At 39.6% G+C, this 21,557-nt stretch overlaps 1 protein-coding gene across 8 annotated transcripts in view; it reads right to left on the reverse strand.

Moving 5' to 3' along the window:
* Pbk (PDZ binding kinase) overlaps positions 1 to 21,557 on the reverse strand; it is a 39,019-nt gene that overhangs the window by 4,507 nt on the left and 12,955 nt on the right. For 6 of the 8 annotated variants that reach the window (XM_074055229.1, XM_074055225.1, XM_074055226.1 and 3 more), the window contains 6 exons: positions 13,607 to 13,700; positions 10,021 to 10,163; positions 9,325 to 9,494; positions 7,153 to 7,282; positions 3,185 to 3,361; positions 2,496 to 2,733 (listed from right to left, as the gene is read on the reverse strand). In XM_074055229.1, the coding sequence (XP_073911330.1) occupies positions 2,534 to 2,733; positions 3,185 to 3,361; positions 7,153 to 7,282; positions 9,325 to 9,494; positions 10,021 to 10,163; positions 13,607 to 13,700 (914 nt within the window). In that variant the 3' untranslated portion in view covers positions 2,496 to 2,533. Of the gene's footprint in view, positions 1 to 2,495; positions 2,734 to 3,184; positions 3,362 to 7,152; positions 7,283 to 9,324; positions 9,495 to 10,020; positions 10,164 to 13,606; positions 13,701 to 20,840; positions 21,306 to 21,557 lie in introns of all 8 variants that reach the window. The other 2 variants (XM_074055222.1, XM_074055223.1) reach the window with 1 other exon arrangement.

Here is a 21,557-nt window from a genome sequence, read left to right on the forward strand (position 1 = left end):
CAAAATAGTCTGTATGTCTTAAAAAAAATCTCTTACAAATAAAATCTAATTGTTGCTAAATGACATGAAATTTGAAAACTGGAGATTCACTTTTTTGCTTTTCATTTGAAGTTTTTAAGATTTCTTATTAGCATAAAATAGTTGTACAGGGGATATATTGTGACATTTACATATGTGCTTACAGTGTATTTTAGATTACCATCTCCCCATCGTTTCTCATCCTCCCTCTCCCCTTAGAACAATTTCAACAGGTTTCATTGTTCATTTACCACATTTGCCCTCCTTTCCCACTCTCCTTATGCCCTCCACCTCCCACTGTACCTAGCCCTGGAAAGGACTTGGTTTTGTTTCCTGCCCTTCATTTTTTAAAGTGTATATTGGTAATTTCAGCAGGTTTCACCTTTAATCAGATTAAAACCCTCCCATTACTCTACTGCATTGTGTTCTATTTTCATACACAGATGCAATGTTTCAGTATTTTTCATTCTTTCCCTCTCCTGCCTCCCTGCAGTCCCTTCGGACCCACTAATTGCTAATACAATCATGTACTCTATGTGCATATATGTGTATGTAAGATATTTATGTATTTATATGTGCATTTGTCCTACAGGTCTAGCTCCCACATAAGAAAAACATTGACTGGCTTACTTAAGATGATCTCCAGTTCCATCCACTTACCTGCAAACAACATAATTTCATTCTCTGACTGAATACTCCATTATGTATATATACACCACATTTTCTTAATCTGTTTATCACTTAAGCTGATTTTTCAGCTTTTTCTAAGCACATTGTTTGCTGCACTCACAAGCTTATAGTATTTTCACTTAATGATCTTTATTTTTATTCTCATCAATAATTTATAGATGGAAGGAGATGCCAGGGGACATAAATGGTTCGTATTTCTTAGGCAGCTGCTGATTGTTTTATAAAGGTATAAATAGGCCTTAGACTGATAGCAAAGATTTCCTGACAGATGAGAAGGCTACCTGGGAGTCTTTTTTTAATTTGCTAATGCAGCACAAAGAATCCTGCTATGTCCTCAACCCAGTCACTTTTGCTCTACGAGGAGGCAGAAAGGCTGAAAAAGGCTAACACCTGAGACTTAGCTTCAGAAAAACATTTATTATAGCTGGTAGCAAACTGTAACTGTGTGCTAAGAATTCCCAGAGCCTGTCTATCTAGACTCAGGGTAGATGGTGGGAGAAGCATGCTGGGATTACGTATAATGTGTGCCATAGGTAAGTACTTGAACTTGCAGCTCAGTCCCTCGCATTAGTTTGGTCCCTCTTAGATATCCCAACTACCCAATTTCTCAGTGAAAAGTACTGATTTGTGTGTGAACAAGAAAGATCCAATTCATGCTTTATGGCTTATAGCAGGAACTGTTTGGAAAATCTAAGCATGACACAACATGTGAGTTCAAGTGAGGATAGTAGACCCTACTGAGTATCAGTTTACAAAGTTTTACATAGGATGTCTGTAAATTAAGTCAACTTTCAATTTACTTTCTTGTCTTTAATAATATTTTGATGGGAGATACGCTAATGATCTGTTCCTTGCTATAATCTCAACTAAAAGACTCTCCAGTGAATTGTAAAAAGTGGTTCCTAAGTTTTTAAGAACCCACTTGTTGGCAGTAATTTTAAAAATCTGGTCTGTAGCCAAGTTGGTGAACCAGCTAGATTCACAATTAAATTCAGTAATCTTGAAAATTCTTAGGGAGCTGTGGCTCATAGAAACTACTAATCCAAATCAACCTCATTATGAAAATAAGGCTGAGAGGGAACGAACCTTCTCACATTCACTCGAGCTTAATGACAACACTCAAATTAGAATGTAACATAACGCTGAGACAACCTACTACAAAAACTGACCTTTATTTGGTATTGTCCTATTCTTATAGCACAACTTTGAAATGCTTAAAATACAGATTAGTAGATAAAAACTAAAAAAGTTATTTTACAGAAAATATATTTAATAAATTAAGGCAAACATCAAAGATCAGGGAGAGGCAAGACAGCAGGACAAGTGTGACCAGTCTGGAAACTCCAAGAAGCTGCTCTCAAGAGCCACACTCTTCTCAGGTGCCAGTGACCAATTACTTAATAGGCACATCAGCGACGAAAGGCCAGCTAAAAGCTTGATGTTCTCAAATAGGATATGTACACTTACTTTGTACTATATAAAGTGCAAATTTTAACAGATCCACTAAAACAGAATTGAGAAAGATCCTTTATAGAAGTAATGGTCCCTCAATTCAAATTAACGTTAGATAGTTCTCAGCATTTGATTGCTAGAGTTTTAAGTCTGTATGAACAATATTTTTATACTTGTAGAGCTAGTTTTTAAGACTTCATTGAGTACCCAGTACAATACCCAGTGCTTATCACTGTAAAAATATGGTGCTAAAATAGGCCACTTTCAGATAGTCTAATAACTGCAGGTCACAGGAACTACATAAACAAATCAGAGCAAAGAAAACAGTTACATACACAAGCCACGCTTCAGGCTGAGGTCACTGTGAACATGATCACTGGTCATCTAGTTCCAAAGCTTCAACAATGTGTGCAGCAGAAGGACGATCTGTAGGCTCTTCATTAGTGCACACAGAGAAGAGCTCAATTACTTTCTGGTATGATTCATCCAGCTCTTCCATATTAATAGGTGGCCTGGTTCCCAAAGCTGCATAGTAGGCTTCATCATCGAAGTCACTTTCATCAAAAGTTTTATCTGCTCAGGAAAGAATGAAACAAGCAATCACTTAAGGTCATGGGAAAGAGTAACAGCTCACCTTCCCAAAGCAAGAATTCCTTGCCCAATATGCTTTCAACATTATTCCAGTCTCTTCAACTGCCCACCATTGAGGACATTAGCTGTCATCTTAGATTTATAGGTTAGCAGCCCTTACTCCTATGATGGCTTTCCAATCTATTTTCTTAGGGAAGGATTTTAAGGTAACTTTTTGTTCCTCTAGATCTTCTCAGTATATCTCCCTATTCAGGATCAACCTGTATTTCATTTGTATGAGATGAAACCTAACCAAATTAGTATTAACACAATCTGTATCTTAGAAACTATGCCACTAAATCAAAAACTTGCTCTTGTAAATTTTAACTTAATGGACAGATAACTGTATAAACTAATCTTCAGTAGGAAAAGATATATTAAAAAATGCCTATACCTTCATCATCATCATCATCTGGGAGATTAATATGTGGAATAGATAAAGTCATCATTTCCCACAGAGTAAGGCCAAAGGCAAATATGTCTGCCTTGTCAGTAATGATGCCATTCTCCTCCAAAGCTTCCTTGGGTTTCCATGGCTCAGTACCAATGTAACAGGCCTCAGGATCAGTCACTGAAACAAGCAAAATATAAATAAAATAATCATGAGGGCAGGTAGCAGGAATCCTAAGAAAAGCAACCCAAAGAAAATGGGCAAATGACTTGAACAGGGAGTTCACAAGTTAATCATCATAGCCATTAAATATGAAAATGCACTCCACCTCATTGGTAAGGATTACATTCCCCTCTAAGACTGGTAAATGTAATATTCAAAAGCTGCTTAGTAAGGACATGGGGAAACACCAATTCCTTTTGTTTAAGTAGTGTAATTTATTTCATGAGTGGGACTTTTTGGGAGGTGGTACTGGAGTCTGAACTTAAGAGTACTAAGGAAGTACTCTGCCACTTGAGCCACCCCTCTAGTGCGGGAAATATCAATTCTCTTGGAAGGTGGCGGGTATAAATAGAGCATGGATGTCAAGATTACAGACTTTTGCAATGTCAGCCAGAACAAGGGGACACAATGCTGACTGGAGTCTGCCATCCCTACGACCCACGGTAACCAGCATGAGCTCCCCCACCAGAAGAATATGAAAAAGCAGAGCAGAAGAATATGAAAGTGCTGAGCTGCTGGGCTCTCTGCTGTCACTCCCAAGCAGAAGCAGGAAAAAGCAGATGAGGAGAGGAACCCAACTAGCCTTGTGGCTTCGCGTCCAAGCCTCAGGCCCCTTTGCCTGCGTGCCTGGAGGCAGTTCCACCATGCTTACGTTTCTTCCTGTGGTGCTCACAGGCTTCAGCACTGATGGCATTCATTTTGCCCTGAGTCTGCAGTGGGTCCCTTTTGTGCTTCCTTCCCTCAGGTAGCCTCATCCCCCCCCTGGGCCACTCCTGGGAATGAAGGGGTTACCCCTTCCCAAGTGTGTTTAGTTCCTGTGGGACACACCCCAAAGTATTAAAAGTAGCTTTGTAAAAAAAAAAATTACAGACTCTAGAGCCAAGCATCCTTGCCTGACTTCACAGACATAGGAAAGCTGTGTGACCCTGAGCTGAGTAACCGTGAGGTGACACAAGGTGAGGTCCACCTCTGGACCTAAGGTTCTGCATCTGTAACTGCTGTCAGGAGGCTGAGAATGAAGTTTCTTCTCAATGCTTCCACGACTACTAAACCAGGAGAAAAGGAAAGGGTCGAATCACTCATGGTCCTTAAAGCTTCTGCCTGGGAATGACTTCTATCTAAATGTTAAGAGTCATTGTCAATTTGAATGAAAAAACCAGCAAGAATTCTGATTGGGATTGGACTGATTCTCTAGGTTAATCTGGGTTAAGAATTAGCATCTTAACAGTACTGACTCTTCAATCCATGGTCGTATTTTTCTAATTTTAGTTACATCTTAGCAATGCTTTGTGGTTTTCCATATAGAGGCATTAGACTTTTGTTGGATTTACTTTGAAATATCTTGGGGTTTTGCCAGTTATAGATAGAAATTTTTAAAATTTAATTTTCCAATTATTTATAGATAATACATAGAAATACAATAGCTATTTTACAGATTCCGTGGATGCTGAACAGAAGTCAACCGTAGAAACACACAGGTCTTAAGTTCTCTTTGTGGGAATGTTTCTTTGATATAGAACTAATTTCTTCCTATCAGTTTTGGTAATATTTTTCAAGGAAATCATCATTTTAATTTAAGTTATACACTGGCATAAAGCTGCTTGTAATAGTCAGGTTTTCTTCCCATGTGTAGAACCTACAGCTGTGACCCTTTACCCCTGATATTCTTAATCTAGGTGAGGATTTATGCCTTTTATTATCATTTCCAAGGACCAGCTGTTGGCTATATTAATATTTGCCAGTGTTTGTTTTCTCTTTCACTGATTTCTGCTCCATTTTCCCATTCTCTTCCTCTAACATACTTTGGATCTGTTTTCTCTTCTAGCTTATACAGCAATGCAAAACGCAAGTCACTCATAGCTCGAGATTTTGCCTTTAAGCCTGCCTTAGCTATTTTTTCTTTCCTTTTTTTTTTTTAGTACTGGGGCTTGAACTCAGGGCCTCACGCTTGCTATGCAGGTGCTCTACCACTTGAACTTGAGCCACTCTGCCAGGCCTTTTATGTGATGAATTTTATTGAGATAGGGTCTCACAAACAATTTGCCCAGGGCTGGCTTTGAACTGTGATCTTCTTGGTCTCTGTCTCCTAGGTAGCTAGGATTACAGGCATGAGCCACTGCGCAAGACCTTACTTTCTAAATATTTTGTAACAAATTTGATTTCTTCTTTCAGCCAAGATTTAGAAATGTTTTAAATTCCGAAAAAAACAAGTTAGAGTTTTTTATTCCAATTTGTTTACACATTTCTGGATTTATAACATTGGTATCAATGAATGTCAACTATTAGACTACTTTTGTATTCTGAAGTTTTCTTTTTTGGCCTAGCGTGTGGCCCATTTTAGTAAGTATTCTAATGCAGAGATATCAACCTGATTATTTACTCAGATCTTCTTCATCCTTAGTTTTGTCTATTCGATCTATCAAGGTTTGAGAAATTACACTTTAAAAAGTCTCACTTTTAACACGGTGTGGTGACACATACTGTACTCTTAGCACTTGGAAGGCAGAGATAGTCAGACCTCAAGTTTGAGGTCAGCATGGACTACAGAGGGAGAACATCTCAAAAAGAAAAAAGCTTCACTTTTATTGTGCTTGACAATTTCTTTAACTTCCTAATGTTCCAACTTTGTAGCAATTCCTAATGTTCCAACTTTGTAGCAATTATTTAGCATAAAGATTCTTTTCAGTTCTATTTTTATTAATGATTGAGACACTGTTATAGTTACTCTATTTGTCCTGGCTTTTGCCTTTGACTTGTAGTCATTTGCTACCACTAGAAACCAAGGTTACACATATGTCCACAACAGCATCCACTGACCGTCTTTAACTCATACTAAAAATATAATCTGCTACAGAATGTATTAAAAGCAGACGCATTCTCTTGAGGCTGGCTCTTGATTCTCACCAAGAACATATCTTAAATTTCTGAGAGGAGAATGGTCATTATTTACAGTATCAATTCTTCTTCAGCAGTGCTGGGTTTGAACTCAGGACCTCACGCTCGCTAGGCAGGTGTGCTACCACTTGAGCCAACCCCCCCCACCCCATCCCCCCAGTATTACAATACAGAGAATGAATGAATGAGCTGGGCTGTGACAACGGGCAAAAAGGAGAGTGGCTAAAAGCAGCACTCCTCTTTCCTGGTGCATTCCAGTTTCCCAAATCTTATCACTTTGCTGAAAGTAAATAACTCCCTTCACAAAACCTCATTAAAATTATATTTTTCCATTCTCAGATGTTTTATAGCTTAAAAATCTCAATCAGTTAAAATATTTACTAATCAGTTAAAATATTTACTAATAAGGGCTGGGTGTGGTAGTACATGCCTGTATTCCCAAAACTTGAGACTGAGGAAGGAGGATCATGAGTTTGAAGCCAGCATGGGACATAGCGAGACCCCATCTCAAACAAATATTGAATTATATTAAATTAAATCATATATATATATTAGAGATATATATACACACACAAGAAAAGAATATATATATATTTGCACATATCTATACACACACTAATGATACCCAATACATATACTCACACACTAATAAAAAGTCAATAATTCATACTCTACACGTGGTAAGGGACAGGACTGGATGGAGGCTTAAGCAGAAGCAAGGTAGAAAATGAGGGAAACATATACTTTTCAAAAATAGTTAATTGTTGAACTGTGTGGATTTATTAAGTATCTTAAAAATGTCAAAATTAGAAATTTAAAAATTTTACTAAAAAATTGTAAAATACTCTGCTTACCAGTCATATTTTCATCCAATGGTAGAGAGACACCTACATCACAGATCTTAACTGTTTCAAAATCACCTTTAATTACAACATTGGAAGACTTGATGTCTCCATGTAACAGCTTCTTTTCTTGGTGCAGATACTAAAATTGTAAAAAATTAAACATGTGAGCAGAAATATGAGCTAATTAAAAAAAAAAAAAAAAGCAAACAAAGAAACAAACAAAAAAACCACCTAGTGCTTCATGGCTGTAATCCTAGCTACTTGGGAGGCTTGAGATCAGGACTGTGATTCAAGGCCAGCCTGGGCAAGTCACACGTAAGACCCCGTCATCTCAACCAGTATCTGGGCACGGTGGTGTGCACCTGTCATCCCAGCTGTGGCAGAAGGCACAAAATAGGAGGACTGCAATCTAAGCCATCCTGGACAAAGAGCATGACCCTATCACCAAAACAACCACAGCAAAATGGCTACAGGTGCGACTCAAGTGTGAAAGCACCTGGCTAGCAAGCATGAAACACTGAGTTCAAACCCAGTATCACCAAAAACAACACAAACAGAACAAAACAAAACACCCTTCAAATAAAATACATGTCCACCATTTCAAATTATTTGAAGCCAGGAAGGTAATATCTCATGTTATCTAAAAGGTTCTTTAAATCTAGATGTCTTTAAAAAGTAGACATCTACTTTTATATCAAAAGGCGACTTCAAAATACACTGCAACTTCACTTGAGGCTAGTAGTTTTTGTTGTTGTTACTGTAGTTCCGGGGATTGAACCCAGGGCCTCAAGCATGCTAGGGAAGCACTCTGCCACTTGAGCCACATCCCCAGTCCTTTTGTTTGTGTTTTGTCTCTGAGGCGTGGTCTTGCTAACATTGTCCAGGCTGGCCTGGAACTCATGATTCTACGCCTCCACCTCCTGAGTAGCTTACACCATTAGGCCAGGTTAAAGCTAGTACATTTAGAAATAATTTTAGCTACTTTACAATGGGGCAAACATCACTCAAATTGTCGAGATAATACAGAACTAATAAGATGACTTAGGGCCACATATCATTCACAAGCAGAAATGTAATCTAAGACAATGTTTTATTTTACATATTAATCCCTTTAATGATAGCTACATTTTAAAAATATCCTCCAAATTGGTTTTTTTTTTTTTTTGGTGTTACTGGGGTTTGAACTCAGGACACCATGCTTGCCAAGCAGGCACTCTACTGCTTGAGCTACTCCATCAGCCCTTTTTTTTTGAGACAGGGTGTCTCCAAACTATTTGCCCAGTACTGGCTTTGAATCACGACCCTCCTGATCTCTTTCTCCTCAGTAGCTAGGATTATAGGCATGTGAGCACGTCTCCATGAGCTCAGCTTGGAAATGATGCAGAGGTCATTCTTGGTAAAGATATGCAATGCCACTCATCATGTAGTGAACAGGACTAAATATAGGAACACTGTAATTTATTAATACCATGATACATATACATTTAAAGTCATTAGGTATTAAATAATTCCAATTTTTGTTTATCCTACCCATTTAGAATTAGTCTTTCCATAAATGTTTTAAAATATATAATCTACAAACAAATTTTTTTTCTAATTCATTCCATAAACCAATTTCATTTGGGTCTTAACTTGCAACTTTGGTACCAGCTCCATCATTACCTTTTGAGTCACCCAATATTTTTCTGGAGCCACTGCTGCTAGTATTTAGTTTGTAGATTTTTAAAATTCTTACAGTGTGCCAATAATTTCCAATGGCACAATAATTTTCACACACACCACTGAGAGCTTTTCTCACTGGACCTATAAATGTATACTTGTGATGTCAAAATCGAACATCCTACTAAGTTATCTTTAGGAGGTTTGTTTTTATGAGCCGGTGTTGGCTGTACCTCCAGGAATAATGACTGAATTTGCACTAAGTTTGTTGATCAATTTAAGTCTAACAAGGGATCTCTATAGCAAAACTACCTTAGGTTAGCTCAGGTTTATGTAAGGGCCTCTAACAAAACTTTGCTGAACAAAATAAAGAAATGGTGTACTCTATGAGACTTTATAATGACTTGAACTTAAAAGAAACTCCCGTTTTTGGAATTAAAAAAAATGTACCTTGTAATTAGATATACCAAGTATTTCTTTCATAGTTCACAAAAATTATTTGAAATACAATGGCATAGTTACCTTTAGCCCTCTTGCCATGTTCAAAGCAACTTTTAAAATGACAGCTGCTGGGAAAGGAGTTCTGCTGTCTTTGTTTCGCTCTTCTATTAAGTCATTGAGAGACTTGTCCCCTCCATACTCCATAGCAAGGCACAGGCTACCGTCGCTGGCTTCAGTGAAGGCACGATAACCTTAACAAAACGACACTTCCTTACTAGAGTACAGTGATGGACTGAAGACACGGATCTGGACCAACACTGACAAGCACTGAAACAGCTATTAGTTACAAAACTACTACAACAGACGCAATTTTAAATGCTTTCAGTGTCAACAGTGCCACAAACTACATTTTAATACTCCATGCTTCCCTAAACAGGATGGCTTCACCAGCCTTATGTGGACTGAAACTGCAAGATGAAAACCAGGAAGCCATCCACATCGACCTAATTATCTAACTGAAGATCCTCTTCTATTCCTGGAATCTTTGTAGTACCAGTATCATGATGACGACATCTATCCTCATGAAATTTAAATATATACTTCAGAATTTAAAGTATTTTACACAAATTTTTATTTTAAACTATGACACTAAATTGCTTCCCAACAACCTATAGCCCCATCTACTTCATTTCTGCTAGTGAAGCCAGTTAAGACAGTATTCACACTGCTTCTAGACATACAGAATAATATCATACCACACCATCTACTTAAACTTACCCACAATGTTTGGGTGATGAAGGCTTTTCAAAATCTTAGCTTCATCAGTTAGTCTCTTCTGATATATAGTTCGATAATGTTCATTGCAGATAGGATTTATCTTTTTCACAGCCCAAGGAGAATGAGACAAACCTCTCGGAGATCTAATATACACATATATGTAAATATTTATATATATTTTGAAAACATACAAATGAATAAAAACCATAATACATTCTCAACTAACAAGAAATTTCAAATTTTGAAAAGAACTCAATAGTAATTTGTTTTAAGGCATATATTTAAAAGATTTTAGACTATCAAGACCTCTGGTACAGTTCTATTTCAACAGAAAGATGATACACTGAGAAAAGTCTGATAGCTATATGCTAGGAGAGGATAAAAAGATAAAGATAAGGATGGAGTGTTATAATTTCATAAATATTAAACTTGAAAACTATAGTATTTTTTAAAGTTTTCTATTCTAGCATGTCAGAATACCAATTAGTTATACAAATTTAGTTACATGTATCAGAGATGAATTATAGAATGCTAAGGACATAAATAGTCCTTAAGAAAGTGAACTTTCAAGAGATGTTCAGAAACACATGGCCCATAGATAATTATCCACAGAAAGGCATGCTATTCTTCACTTCAACAAGAACAAGTCACCTTACATTTTTGGGGGGGGTGGAGGAGGGAGGACTGGGATTTGAACTCAGGGCTTCGTGCTTGCAAAGCAAGCATTCTTACCACCTGAGCCACATTTCCAGTCCATTTTGCTCTGGTTATTTTGGAGATGGGGTCTCACACACTATTTGCCCAAGCTGGCCTGGAACCACAATCCTCCCTATCTCAGCCTCCCAAGCAGCTAGTATCACAGGCATGAGCAGTAACCTTATGGCACCCAATAACCTTACATCTTTGCACACACATGCTCAAACACATACTTCAGGGAGAATAAGAAACATACACATGACAACACTGTCAACTTTTATTTTCTACAAAAGATTCATCCACTCAAAGAATATTTAAGGCATAAATATTTTAGGCCTGAATAAACAAACAGATAAAACAAAGTCAGGGAAAGACTTATGTGATGAGAAAGGCATATAGTTATAAGTAAAGAGAATCACGAAGATAAAATGTAGGAACGTAAGGGCACAAGGACTAGTGATGGAGCTTCAGAAGTTCAAGACAAGAAGCTGAACCTTAAGAACATAAAATAATAGATTGGGGCTGGGGACAGCTCAGTGGTAAAATGCTTGCCTTCATCTCCAAGGCCTTGAGTTCAATCTTATGCACTGCCCAAGAAAATCAAAATAATTTTAAAAACAGAATGAACTGAAGACACACTTAGCTTTGTACTCCGTAAGTCATCTAAGCTATTCTTAAAACTTCCAGTTTTAGATAACAGCAGCATGTGAGGAATAATCTCTCCTACACCATTCTATTATGAAAAATAGAATAGTTTCCAAAGCTACCTTATAGTTCTTCAGTGTTTAGAATTCCATAAAGAAGTCCATCTTCCTTTTCATACCATAGCCTATCTACAGAATGATAAGAACAGACTTATGAAATCTGAATAAAATACGTGGCCAAACTAAACAGTGGTTCACAGAAAAGACTAATAAAATAGGAAATTTCTTTTTCTTTCCTTTCTTTTTTTTTTTTGTGGTATTTTAAAATAGGAAATTTCTGATGTAATTACTCAAGAACTAACTAAACAAATAACTAAATAAATAAAAGGTACAAATTGTATTGATATTACAAATAAAAATGTATAAACTTTTGGATCTTTGGTTCAATCTTATTTTGGGTTTGTGTGTGTGTGTGTGTGTAAATGAAATCATTCCTTGAAAATGTACCACACTTGAGTACAGCAGAAATTTTTTAAAAATAAGTAAGGCCAATTAACTTAAAAGATAAAGTAGACAAATCCTTACAAAAATCTAAGAAAATGATTTAAGCAGACATTTACTCAATAGTTTAAAAATCTCTTTTTTTTTCCAGCACCAGGGTTTGAACTCAAGGCCTCATACCTGCTAGGCAGATGCTCTTACCACTTGAGCCACTCCACCAGCCAACAGTTTAAAATTGTCCTACAAGAAATGTAAGACACAGATGGCTATATAGGTGAGTTGACCATACTTGCAAAGAATCTTTCATTCAATCTTTAACAAACTATTCCCTACAGAATGGAAAAGGTGTGTAGTGTAACTATTTTTTTTTAATATCAAAGAGTATCAGTAAAAAACAAGAAATCACAAATTTCACCTACTTATAGCATAGATATGAAAATTCCTAACTGAATCCATAAAGTTATTTAAAAATAATCAAACTATGTTGGATCTTATGCAAATTTGACTTAACATTAAAACATTAGACTTCTGGGGCTGGAGGCCTTGGCTTCAGCAGTGGGGTACCTGCCTGGCAAGCACAAAGCCCTGAGTTCAAACCTCAGTACTGCCAAAAAAAAAAAAAAAAAAAGACTTCTGGATTAAAATTATAGCTTAAACACACGTATGCAATTTTTATATTTTCCAAGCTCCAAATATATTAGCAAATGACTATAATAAGACATGAACCCTTGCTAGGTGCTTGTGGCTCATGCTTGCAATCCTACCTACTTGGGAAGCTGAGATTGGGAGTATCAAGGTTTGAGGCCACCTGGGCAAACAGTTCATGAAACCCCCATCTCCAAAATAACCAGAGCAAAATGGACTGGAGGTGTAGCTCAAGCCGCAGAGGATCTGTTTTGCAAGCGTGAAGGCCTGAGTTCAAACCCCAGTCAAACCAAGAAAAACAAAACAAAACACGTACCCACCTACAAGAATGGAAATAATACCAGAGACATGAACAACAAAATTATAGAAGCTGGAAAGCAGAGGAAAGTGAGTCACTTCATAGGCCCAACTAACTACTTGAAAGTCATATGAAAAGCAAGAGGATTCTCTTCTATACCACTGTGTGGCCCCTAGCCCCAGCTTCTGATGACTGGAGATCAGCTCTGGGAGGAAATAAAACAGAGGGTCTTTAGTCTGAGGTTTAGTAGCAGTTGAAAACCTATGAACCATCCTGGAACAAGGTAATAATGACCATATGCATACTAACTGCTCAAGGAGTTTTTACATGTTTATGTACCTGTGCTAGCAATATCCAGATCAAGATATAGAACACTGGGTTAGAGGCATGGCTTAAGTGGTAGACCACCTGCCTAGCAAGTGCTAAGGCCCTGAGTTCAAAGCCCAGTCCGATCAAAAAGGAAGAAAGAAATCTTTCTTCTGCCACTTCCCCTGCTTATAGAAGCCAAGGAAAATTATATGGTAAGCTACTTCCCTTTTAATAATCCATCAGGCGGAAGCGAGAAGAAAAGTTAACAAACACCAGGTCTGGCAATTATCAAGACTCCAGGGACAGGAACATAGCATCCAGGTAGGATCACGAACATACCCCAAAGCTAGATAATTTGAATTTTCATACTGTTCTTGTCTCCAAGTACAGTAGAAGTATGGTTACATATTTGAATTTTCATACTGTTCTTGTCTCCAAGTACAGTAGAAGTATGGTTACATATAAAAACGTTGACCTGGAATATCATACTCACCTCTTCATTAAGTAAACATTTACCCCGGTCCCGAAGCCAAGCTTTTGCATAAATGGAGAGGCAGGGATATTTACACATGGAGTTAAACATAGTACTAAATATCAGAAAGAAACAAAAAATTAGTCTTTGAAGAGACCACTACAAAAGCATCAAAACATTCTTAGGATACTGTTAAAAGACTATTAACTGATACAGTCTTTTTGGAGTGTGATTTGACAGCTATCTATTTCAATTTTAAATGGATACCCTTTAACCAAGTCTATTTTTGGAATTCTATCCTACAATAACTCTGAAGCAGAAATCAGGAAATTAACTGTTTTTTCATGGGGCACAAGCTAACAATTGTTCTTAACATTTTTTAAAGGTTGTTTAAAAATACATAAATAAATAACATACAACAAAACCCCTATTATGAACCTCAAGTTCAAACTATATTCTATCTGGCCTTTTACAAAGTTTTCTGACCATTACACACCAATCAGAGAATGTGCCCAAAGAGATCACATACACACATCAGGTGTACATACATGTGAATATTGGAATTTGCTTTTGAGACTGCAAAAACAAAAAAAAGCTTAAGTGATTATTAGAAGCACAATTATAGTACATATACTATCAAGCATTACAGTCATCAAGACGACAAAACAGAGGCATTCCACATCTGGTCACAAACAATTGCCTACTCTGAGAATTGCTATCTCATCAAGAACAAGAACCCTTGACAAGATACAAATGTTTTTATACACTTGACAACAGGCAGAGTAGGGTTGTGATCTGAGAGAAGAGAAGCAAATGAAGTGAGCCCTATCATTGCCTACTGATGCGTCAAGGCAGTAGTTTTCAAGCTGCAGCAGAGGAAACACAACCCAGCAGTCTTACCAAACTCAGGAAACAGAGATCAGAGGTCAAGGATCCCTAGGTGGCTAGAATTTGTGGGGCAAAGAACTAAAGAGGAAGGAGCTAAAAAACAGAAAGGTCCAAAGATTTGAAAAGATCTCCCACTGAGTGCTTGGCTAAGTACTCATCTGCACACAGAATAGGTAGGTGTCCCAAAGACAAGAAAGCAATAGGCTAAATAATTACCAGAAATCAGTCAAGTCTAGGAATGTTAACTTTACTCAGGAAGAATTTGGTATCCCTGTAACACAGAGAGTCTTGAGTAAAGTTCTCTGAAAGAATAACAACCTAGTACTGCAAACTTTTAGGCCAAGGAAAAAAGTCTATGAAAGAGCTTAAAAATCAAGTCTCACAAGGAACATGTTGCTGTGCAGGTAAGTTAACTTCAGACCTTAACAAAACGCAGCAATCTTTAAAGGAAACAAGATTCAGCATTCGATATAAAGTAGCCATCATCTTATGAAAAGTTACTAGACATGAAAAAAGTAGGTATGATTCATAGCAGGATAAAAATAAACTGACAGAAACATACCACCAGATAACAGAAATGGTGTAATTAACAGATGAGAAATCTTAAAAACAGATACAAATTTTAGCAATATGCTCAGTGAGGCAAAGGAAAGTCTGAGCATAATGAGGAACAAAAAAGATGTAAAAAAACAGAAAAAATGTCCTTGTAGAATCTCAAAGAATGAAAAATACTATCGATAAAAATAACATCATCTTAGAGCAGAAGAATTTGAAAATATGTAGCAAAAACTACCAAAAATCAAGCATAGAGAAAAAAAGACTAGGAGGAAAAAAAATCATTGAGCTGTGGGGCAATAACAAAACAGTAGACTTAATCCAACCACAGATAATTCTACTAAATGTAAACGGCTGAACAGTGTTGCCCAATAAACTACGCCATGAGGAAAATGCTTTAAGCTTGTGCTGTCCAGTAGAGGCCACTACCCACAATGTTGTTACTAAGCATTTGAAGTATAGATAATACAAACAAAGAACTAAACTTGTAATTTTATTAAATTTTGAGTCATTTGAACCCAACTTTAAGCAATCACATGTGGCTAACGGAAAGAGCCTAATTAAAGGAGGTTGTCAGAATGGATAAAAACAAAACATACCATTTATAATAAACTCACTTTAAAAATACAGACACAACTAGAGTAAATGTAAAAGTTGGAAAACACAGAACATTCTAACAGTAATCAAAACAAAGCTCGTTACTCATTTGCACCACACAACGTGGGCTTCAGAACAAAGAGAATAAAGACATTTCATAATAGCCAAGGGATAAATTCATCAAACTAAGTAACTATCTTAAATATGTGCTGCACCTATAACAAAGCTTTAAAATAAATGAACTAAAAAGTGATAAAAATGAAGGGAAAAAACCCGACAAATTCCACAATTGCAGTTGGATGCCTCAATATTCCTCTCAGTAATAGAGTAATTACACAGAAAATCAGTACAGATGCAGAAGACTTGAATAAAACAACATAAACAGGTCAATACCCAGGAACAGAAGGAAAATATTCCAACCTGATAAAGGGCATCTGTGAAAAAACCTATCTCTAATGCACTAGCAGCAAGGCATGTCCACTAACACTTCTATTCAAGAATATACTGGAGCCAGTGTGATAAGGAAAGAAAAATAAATCATCTACATTGGGAAAAGCACTATCCTAAGCAATCTATTTAAAAAAAAAAAAAAACTAATAGCATAAATGAGTTTAGCATGGATGCAGGATCCAAGATCAATATATAAAAATCTGTACACTAGTAATGAACAGCATAAGATTTTCTATGTTACTGTCTAGAAATTTTCTAATTTTAGCCATTTCTGTGTATGACGTAAGTTAAGGGTCAAGGTGTTTTGTTTTGTTTTGTTCATGGATATCTAACTGTTTTTTTTTTTTTTTTTGGAGCACTGGTGTTTGAACTCAGAGCCTTGAAGGACTGAAGGACAGACTGCAGGAAGTCCCAAAAGGGCGATAAGTGGTCAAGGAGACACTTCTCCTCCCTAAGAAATGCCTGTTTGCATCTGAAAGGCATCTCCACCCTCAGGCAATGCAAATAGGCTATAAAACCCCACTCCCCACCCTGGCCCACAGTTTTGGGTCCCCCCTGCATTCTCAATATGCAGTCTTTCTCTTCTCTTTTCTCCAACTAAATTCTCTACAAATAAAATCTTTCCGACCTCTGCTGTTGGAGTCTGCCTGTGCTTTCATTCTCAGAGCAGGCTCAAGAACCCTGAGCATCTGAAATTCCTGCACGTGTCATCCGTGTATCATATTTGGCGACGCACAAAGGGACCAGCCTTCACCTGAGGTCAGTATAGGTTGTGCCAAACTGGGAAAGACTGCCTAGGAATGTGACCGTGAGCATCCAGCACTCCGGTGGAGTCTGTTTTCCAGGAGAGACCCCCCACCATGGCCTAGCTATGGTGGAACTCTCAGGTCGACCTTTTCTCCCTCTCTCTCTGTCTTGTTAAGGAGGGTTTCTTCCTTGGGAAACTGAGGAAAAGGTCTAAGCCCACTACAGCTGTACGGCAGGCAATCTGAGGAAACTCAGAGGCCGGGCAGGGGTTTGTACTGCACTGCCAATGCTACGTGGGCAGAACTCAACTTCAGTGCACCAAGGCTTTTTCTTTTTTCCTCTCCTTAAACGCTAACACTCTCTTTCAAGATCTGACCAGCTTAAGGGGAGGTCCGAAAACAGCCAGTGGAAGGAAAGTTTGTTTTCAAGCCACAAGGTGTTCTGGCCGGGGCACTCCCTGGTGTCACCCAAAGGCTAGAGATGCAACTTCCTGACCCGCCCTGAGGCCCCAAAGGCGGCTAAGTCTTGGACCTCTCCAGCCATGTCCGTGGCAAACAGACAATCAGATCTCTCATGCTTTCTTCATGGTTTCCGTGGCCCGAGAGTGGAGGTAAGTCTTGCTTCCAGTGCTCCAGTACTGCCTTTGGGCAGGATCAACCTGGACAGCAGGGATGATCAATAATCCCTCATGGGCTGAGCCTGGAAACTCTTTTTCCCCAACCCTCAGCCTCTCCTTCCCCTTTCCCAGGCAGTTCAGGATGAGTGTCCCCGTCCCCGCCTTTGCTGTAAATAGCAGTGAGCTTCTTTCTTCAGGGAGTTTGGGAAAATCCCTACAGGCATCAGAAAGTGCTAGTCTCCAATTTAGGCTTAACTGTCTTTGTCAAGCATCAGATTAGTTAAACAGGTTCCGTAGCCTGCCCTCAGCAAAAGGAAAAAAAAAAACAGTTAAAAGGCAAAAAAACTCAGGTCTCCAGTTTTTTTTGCCCCTTACCAGCGCAAAAGCCTCCAGATGCTCTCTCTCCTTTCATAGAAAGCATATATGCCTCACAGGATATATAGGGAAACAAAAGTCTACTTCATCAAGAGTCCCCATCCATGCCTCTAAAGGGGTCCTCCTTCTGGCCATGCAAGCCCTCTTGGTTACTTTGATAGAGTTAATTTTTAATTACAAGCGCTCAGCTGGCAGAGGAGAACTAGGCCTACTTGGGTCGCAGGGCAAACAGGCAAGTCAAAATAGATGAGAGATTGGTCAAAGATCATCTCAGGGGGGTGGGTGCAACTGAGATATCTATCTGTAAATCCTCAACTCGACCCATGAGTGGTAGTGGAAGGAGCAAGGGAGAGCGGGACGCCCTCTCCCACTAGAGTTTCTCCTCATCTGGGGACGCTTAGATAAAAGGAGAAACCTCTGTTAAGGTGACCAATTTTCCCTTGTTTCCCTTTTTAGATGGGAAATCAAGCCTCAAGGATGCAGGAAGGATCCCCCCTTGCCTGCTTATTAAAACATTGGAAAGATCTTGATCCAGATAGTCTTTAACAAAAGTGACTCAAGTTTTACTGCACCCAGGCTTGGCCACAGTATCCTCTGGGAGATGAGGAAAGATGGCCAGAAGGAGGCAGCATTAATTATAACACCACTCTTCAATTAGATATGTTCTGTAAAAAGGAGGGAAAGTGGACTGAAGTTCCATACGTTCAATTGTTCTTTTTCCTAAGAGACCACCCAGAATGGCTAAACAAATGCAGGCAAGATACCCAGACCATGGTAACCCTTTGCAAAAAGCCCCCAAACTCCCTTGAGCAAAAAAAACCCATCTAATGCTCCATCAGCTCCCCTCTTCCCCCTTACCCAGCTCCCTCACACACTAGACACTGTCCCACAGGACTCTATACCCTCCAGTTAATTCCTGGAGGGGACAGAGTGTTAGGGTCCGAGAATCCTATTCCTCCGAGAGACAGAGAGCCAGGCGTGAATGCAATCAACAAAGCAGAGTTTATTGGGCTGGCTAGCCAGGGTCGAGCTCCCACACGGACACGCAGGACTGGTTAGGAAAACACGACCACGACTACTTTAGGGGAGATCTTATATAGACCACTACCTGCCGTTACAGCAAAAGCCCGCGTGGCACATAGCCAATGATTTTGTTACACCACATACATTTCCAGCCTATCCATTTAAGAGTACGTGTACTTCCTAGCCTATAGAGTAAAAGGTCAGCATTTGCGCGCGTATTTTCGTTATCAACATTGAGCAAGCAGGCAGAGCACATCTTCAACGTACATCCCGTCATCTTTCGTAACCTACTCGCATTCCTCACATTCTATATGCCCGAGCCGAGCCCTACTGCTCTGCTTATCTTATCTGCATGGGGCCTCCGGTACCGGTTTCTGCTGCTATCCCTTTCATTCCCCCCTTTCCTTTGGCCTAAATTGAGGAATCATTCTCAAGGGGATGAAGAGCCTGATATTGTTGGCGGAGGACCAGAAGTTGGACAGTGTTAATTCAACTTTTGACAAAGGTCATAAGTCGGTTTAGAATCCATGGTCCTATGGTAACAAGTAATAGGAGGATTATTATTGGCCCTGCCAGTGCAGATAAAAGGGTAGCTAACCATGGGGACTGGTTAAACCAAGACTCGAACCAGCTTTCCCCGGCCTCTTTTTCTCGTTTTCTTTGTTCCAGGCTCTTTCGAAGTTTAGACATGGAGTCACGAACAACTCCAGTATGGTCAGCATAAAAACAACATTCTTCCCCTAGAGCAACACATAGTCCCCCCTTTTGGAGGAACAACAAGTCCAGACCTCGTCGGTTTTGAAGTACTACCTCAGACAGAGAAGTGAGGGATTTTTCTAGGTGGCTAATGGAGGTTTCTATTTTCTCTATATCTTCGTCTATGGCTGTGCACAGCGAAGACATCCCTTTATGCTGGGTGGCCAAAGAGGCTATGCCGGTTCCTGCTCCCGCTAACCCTAAGCTGAGTAGGGTGGCAATAGTTACTGCAGAAACAGGTTTTCTTTTTTTTCTTTTTTCAACCATTTTTGTATTCCAGTATGAATATAGATTCTCCTCCGAATGATAGAGGATGCGGGGCAGCACTGCCACTATGACACAGAATTCTTTAGAGCTGTTAAACACCTTAGTTGATAGGCACGGGGTGAGTCCGGACCGCGAGCATAGCCACCACCCATTGTCCTTTGGAATTACCCATTTAATAGCATTTTCCCAGGTAGAACTGGCGTTAATAACAGTACATAAGTCCCGTCTGTTCTTTGGCACTTTTCCTAAGCAGGTTCCTTGGCTGCTTACCTGTTGTATGGTCAGACCTCTTTTATGGTCTCCCCAGGAACATTGGGCAGGGTTTTCCTCAGGTGAGGTAACGTGAGTGTTGTTTAGCCCTATTGCCTCATAGAATGGGGGCCTCACGTCATAACATAACCAACAGGAGTTAGTCATGTTAGGGTTGGTGTGGTTTAACGTCAGGAATGCAGCGTCTATTAGGTCCCAGAGGGGGTCTTTAGATCTGGTCATGAGACTGGGCCTCACCAGGGGAGGGCTGGTTCCTGATAGTCTTGGAGTTGTAACATTAGCCCGGGCTATGGTTGAGGGGAGGTGGTGAGTTGTGGAAGGTCAGGGAGGTGGCTTTACATAGGGTGGCCTAAGTACCTTATTAGGGCCCAATGCTGTGGACAGTGGCCCCGTGGGTTCAATTTTCAATCTGACTACTATGGTCGAGCCAGCGTGTCTACCATATTTATAAAATACAATTCCCCACATCCTTCCTTGCATCCATCCTGAGGTGTCCTTTTTGCCAGCTTCAGTGAAAGTGACCTTGATTCTATCTAGATCTATGGGCTGACAACCGCGGTTGAAAATCAGAAGGCTTAGGCACCCCCCCATCTGCTTCCCCATGGTGTTCCCCCTGGTGCCCCCTTTACAAAGGCAAATTTGAGCAGGTCTGGTTTTGATACTCCCCATTCCATTCACCATCGTTAGATGTGACGCATGCCCATGACTTACAGAAAGAGTATTGTATCCCCCCAGTCTTTGCTCTTTTGGTGGCCCGGGCAAGCATAAAAACCATAGCGTCGAGCTGAGTCCGGGGCGGTGGCCCCGTAGGCAGGATTGATGTCTCTGAAGCAGAATTGTAGTTCCGGCCACCAAGTTCCCAATGGGGCAGTGTGAGTAGTCTCGTTGAGGGTGGTATGTGTCTCCCCATCGGTGAGTATCCAGGTTTGTTTATAAGGCTGGTGAGGGTTGGTTTCGGCAAGGCTCCTGCTCCGGGCAGTGAGCAGGATCAGGAAGATCATCCAACTCATTCGTGACGGCTCCTGAAGACTCTGCATGTTTTGGGGGCCGCAAGAGCTTTAGCTTTAATGGGTTGTCTGGGTGCCGCCGTACAGTCCACTCTTTAGCCCCTTCTTGTTTTTGATGATTGGCTCGACGCACGTGGGAGTAATGGATCCAAGGTCCGATGCCGTCAACCTTGAGGGCGGTAGGGGTAGTAAACAGTACAACATAAGGTCCTTTCCATCTAGGCTCTAGGGTTTTGGACTGATGCCTTTTAACCCATACCATATCAACCGGGACTATGCCATGTTCCGTGTTCGGGGTCCTCTCAGCAGTATGGTACGCTTGAATTAGGGGCCATATTTGTTGTTGTACTTTAGCTAAAGCCTATACCATAATCAGATAATTTGGGGCCAGATCATCTAGTCTCGGGCCTAAGGTCCTTTG

The sequence above is a fragment of the Castor canadensis genome, chromosome 14 (genome assembly GCF_047511655.1).
Source record: "Castor canadensis chromosome 14, mCasCan1.hap1v2, whole genome shotgun sequence".
Lineage (NCBI taxonomy): Eukaryota > Metazoa > Chordata > Mammalia > Rodentia > Castoridae > Castor > Castor canadensis.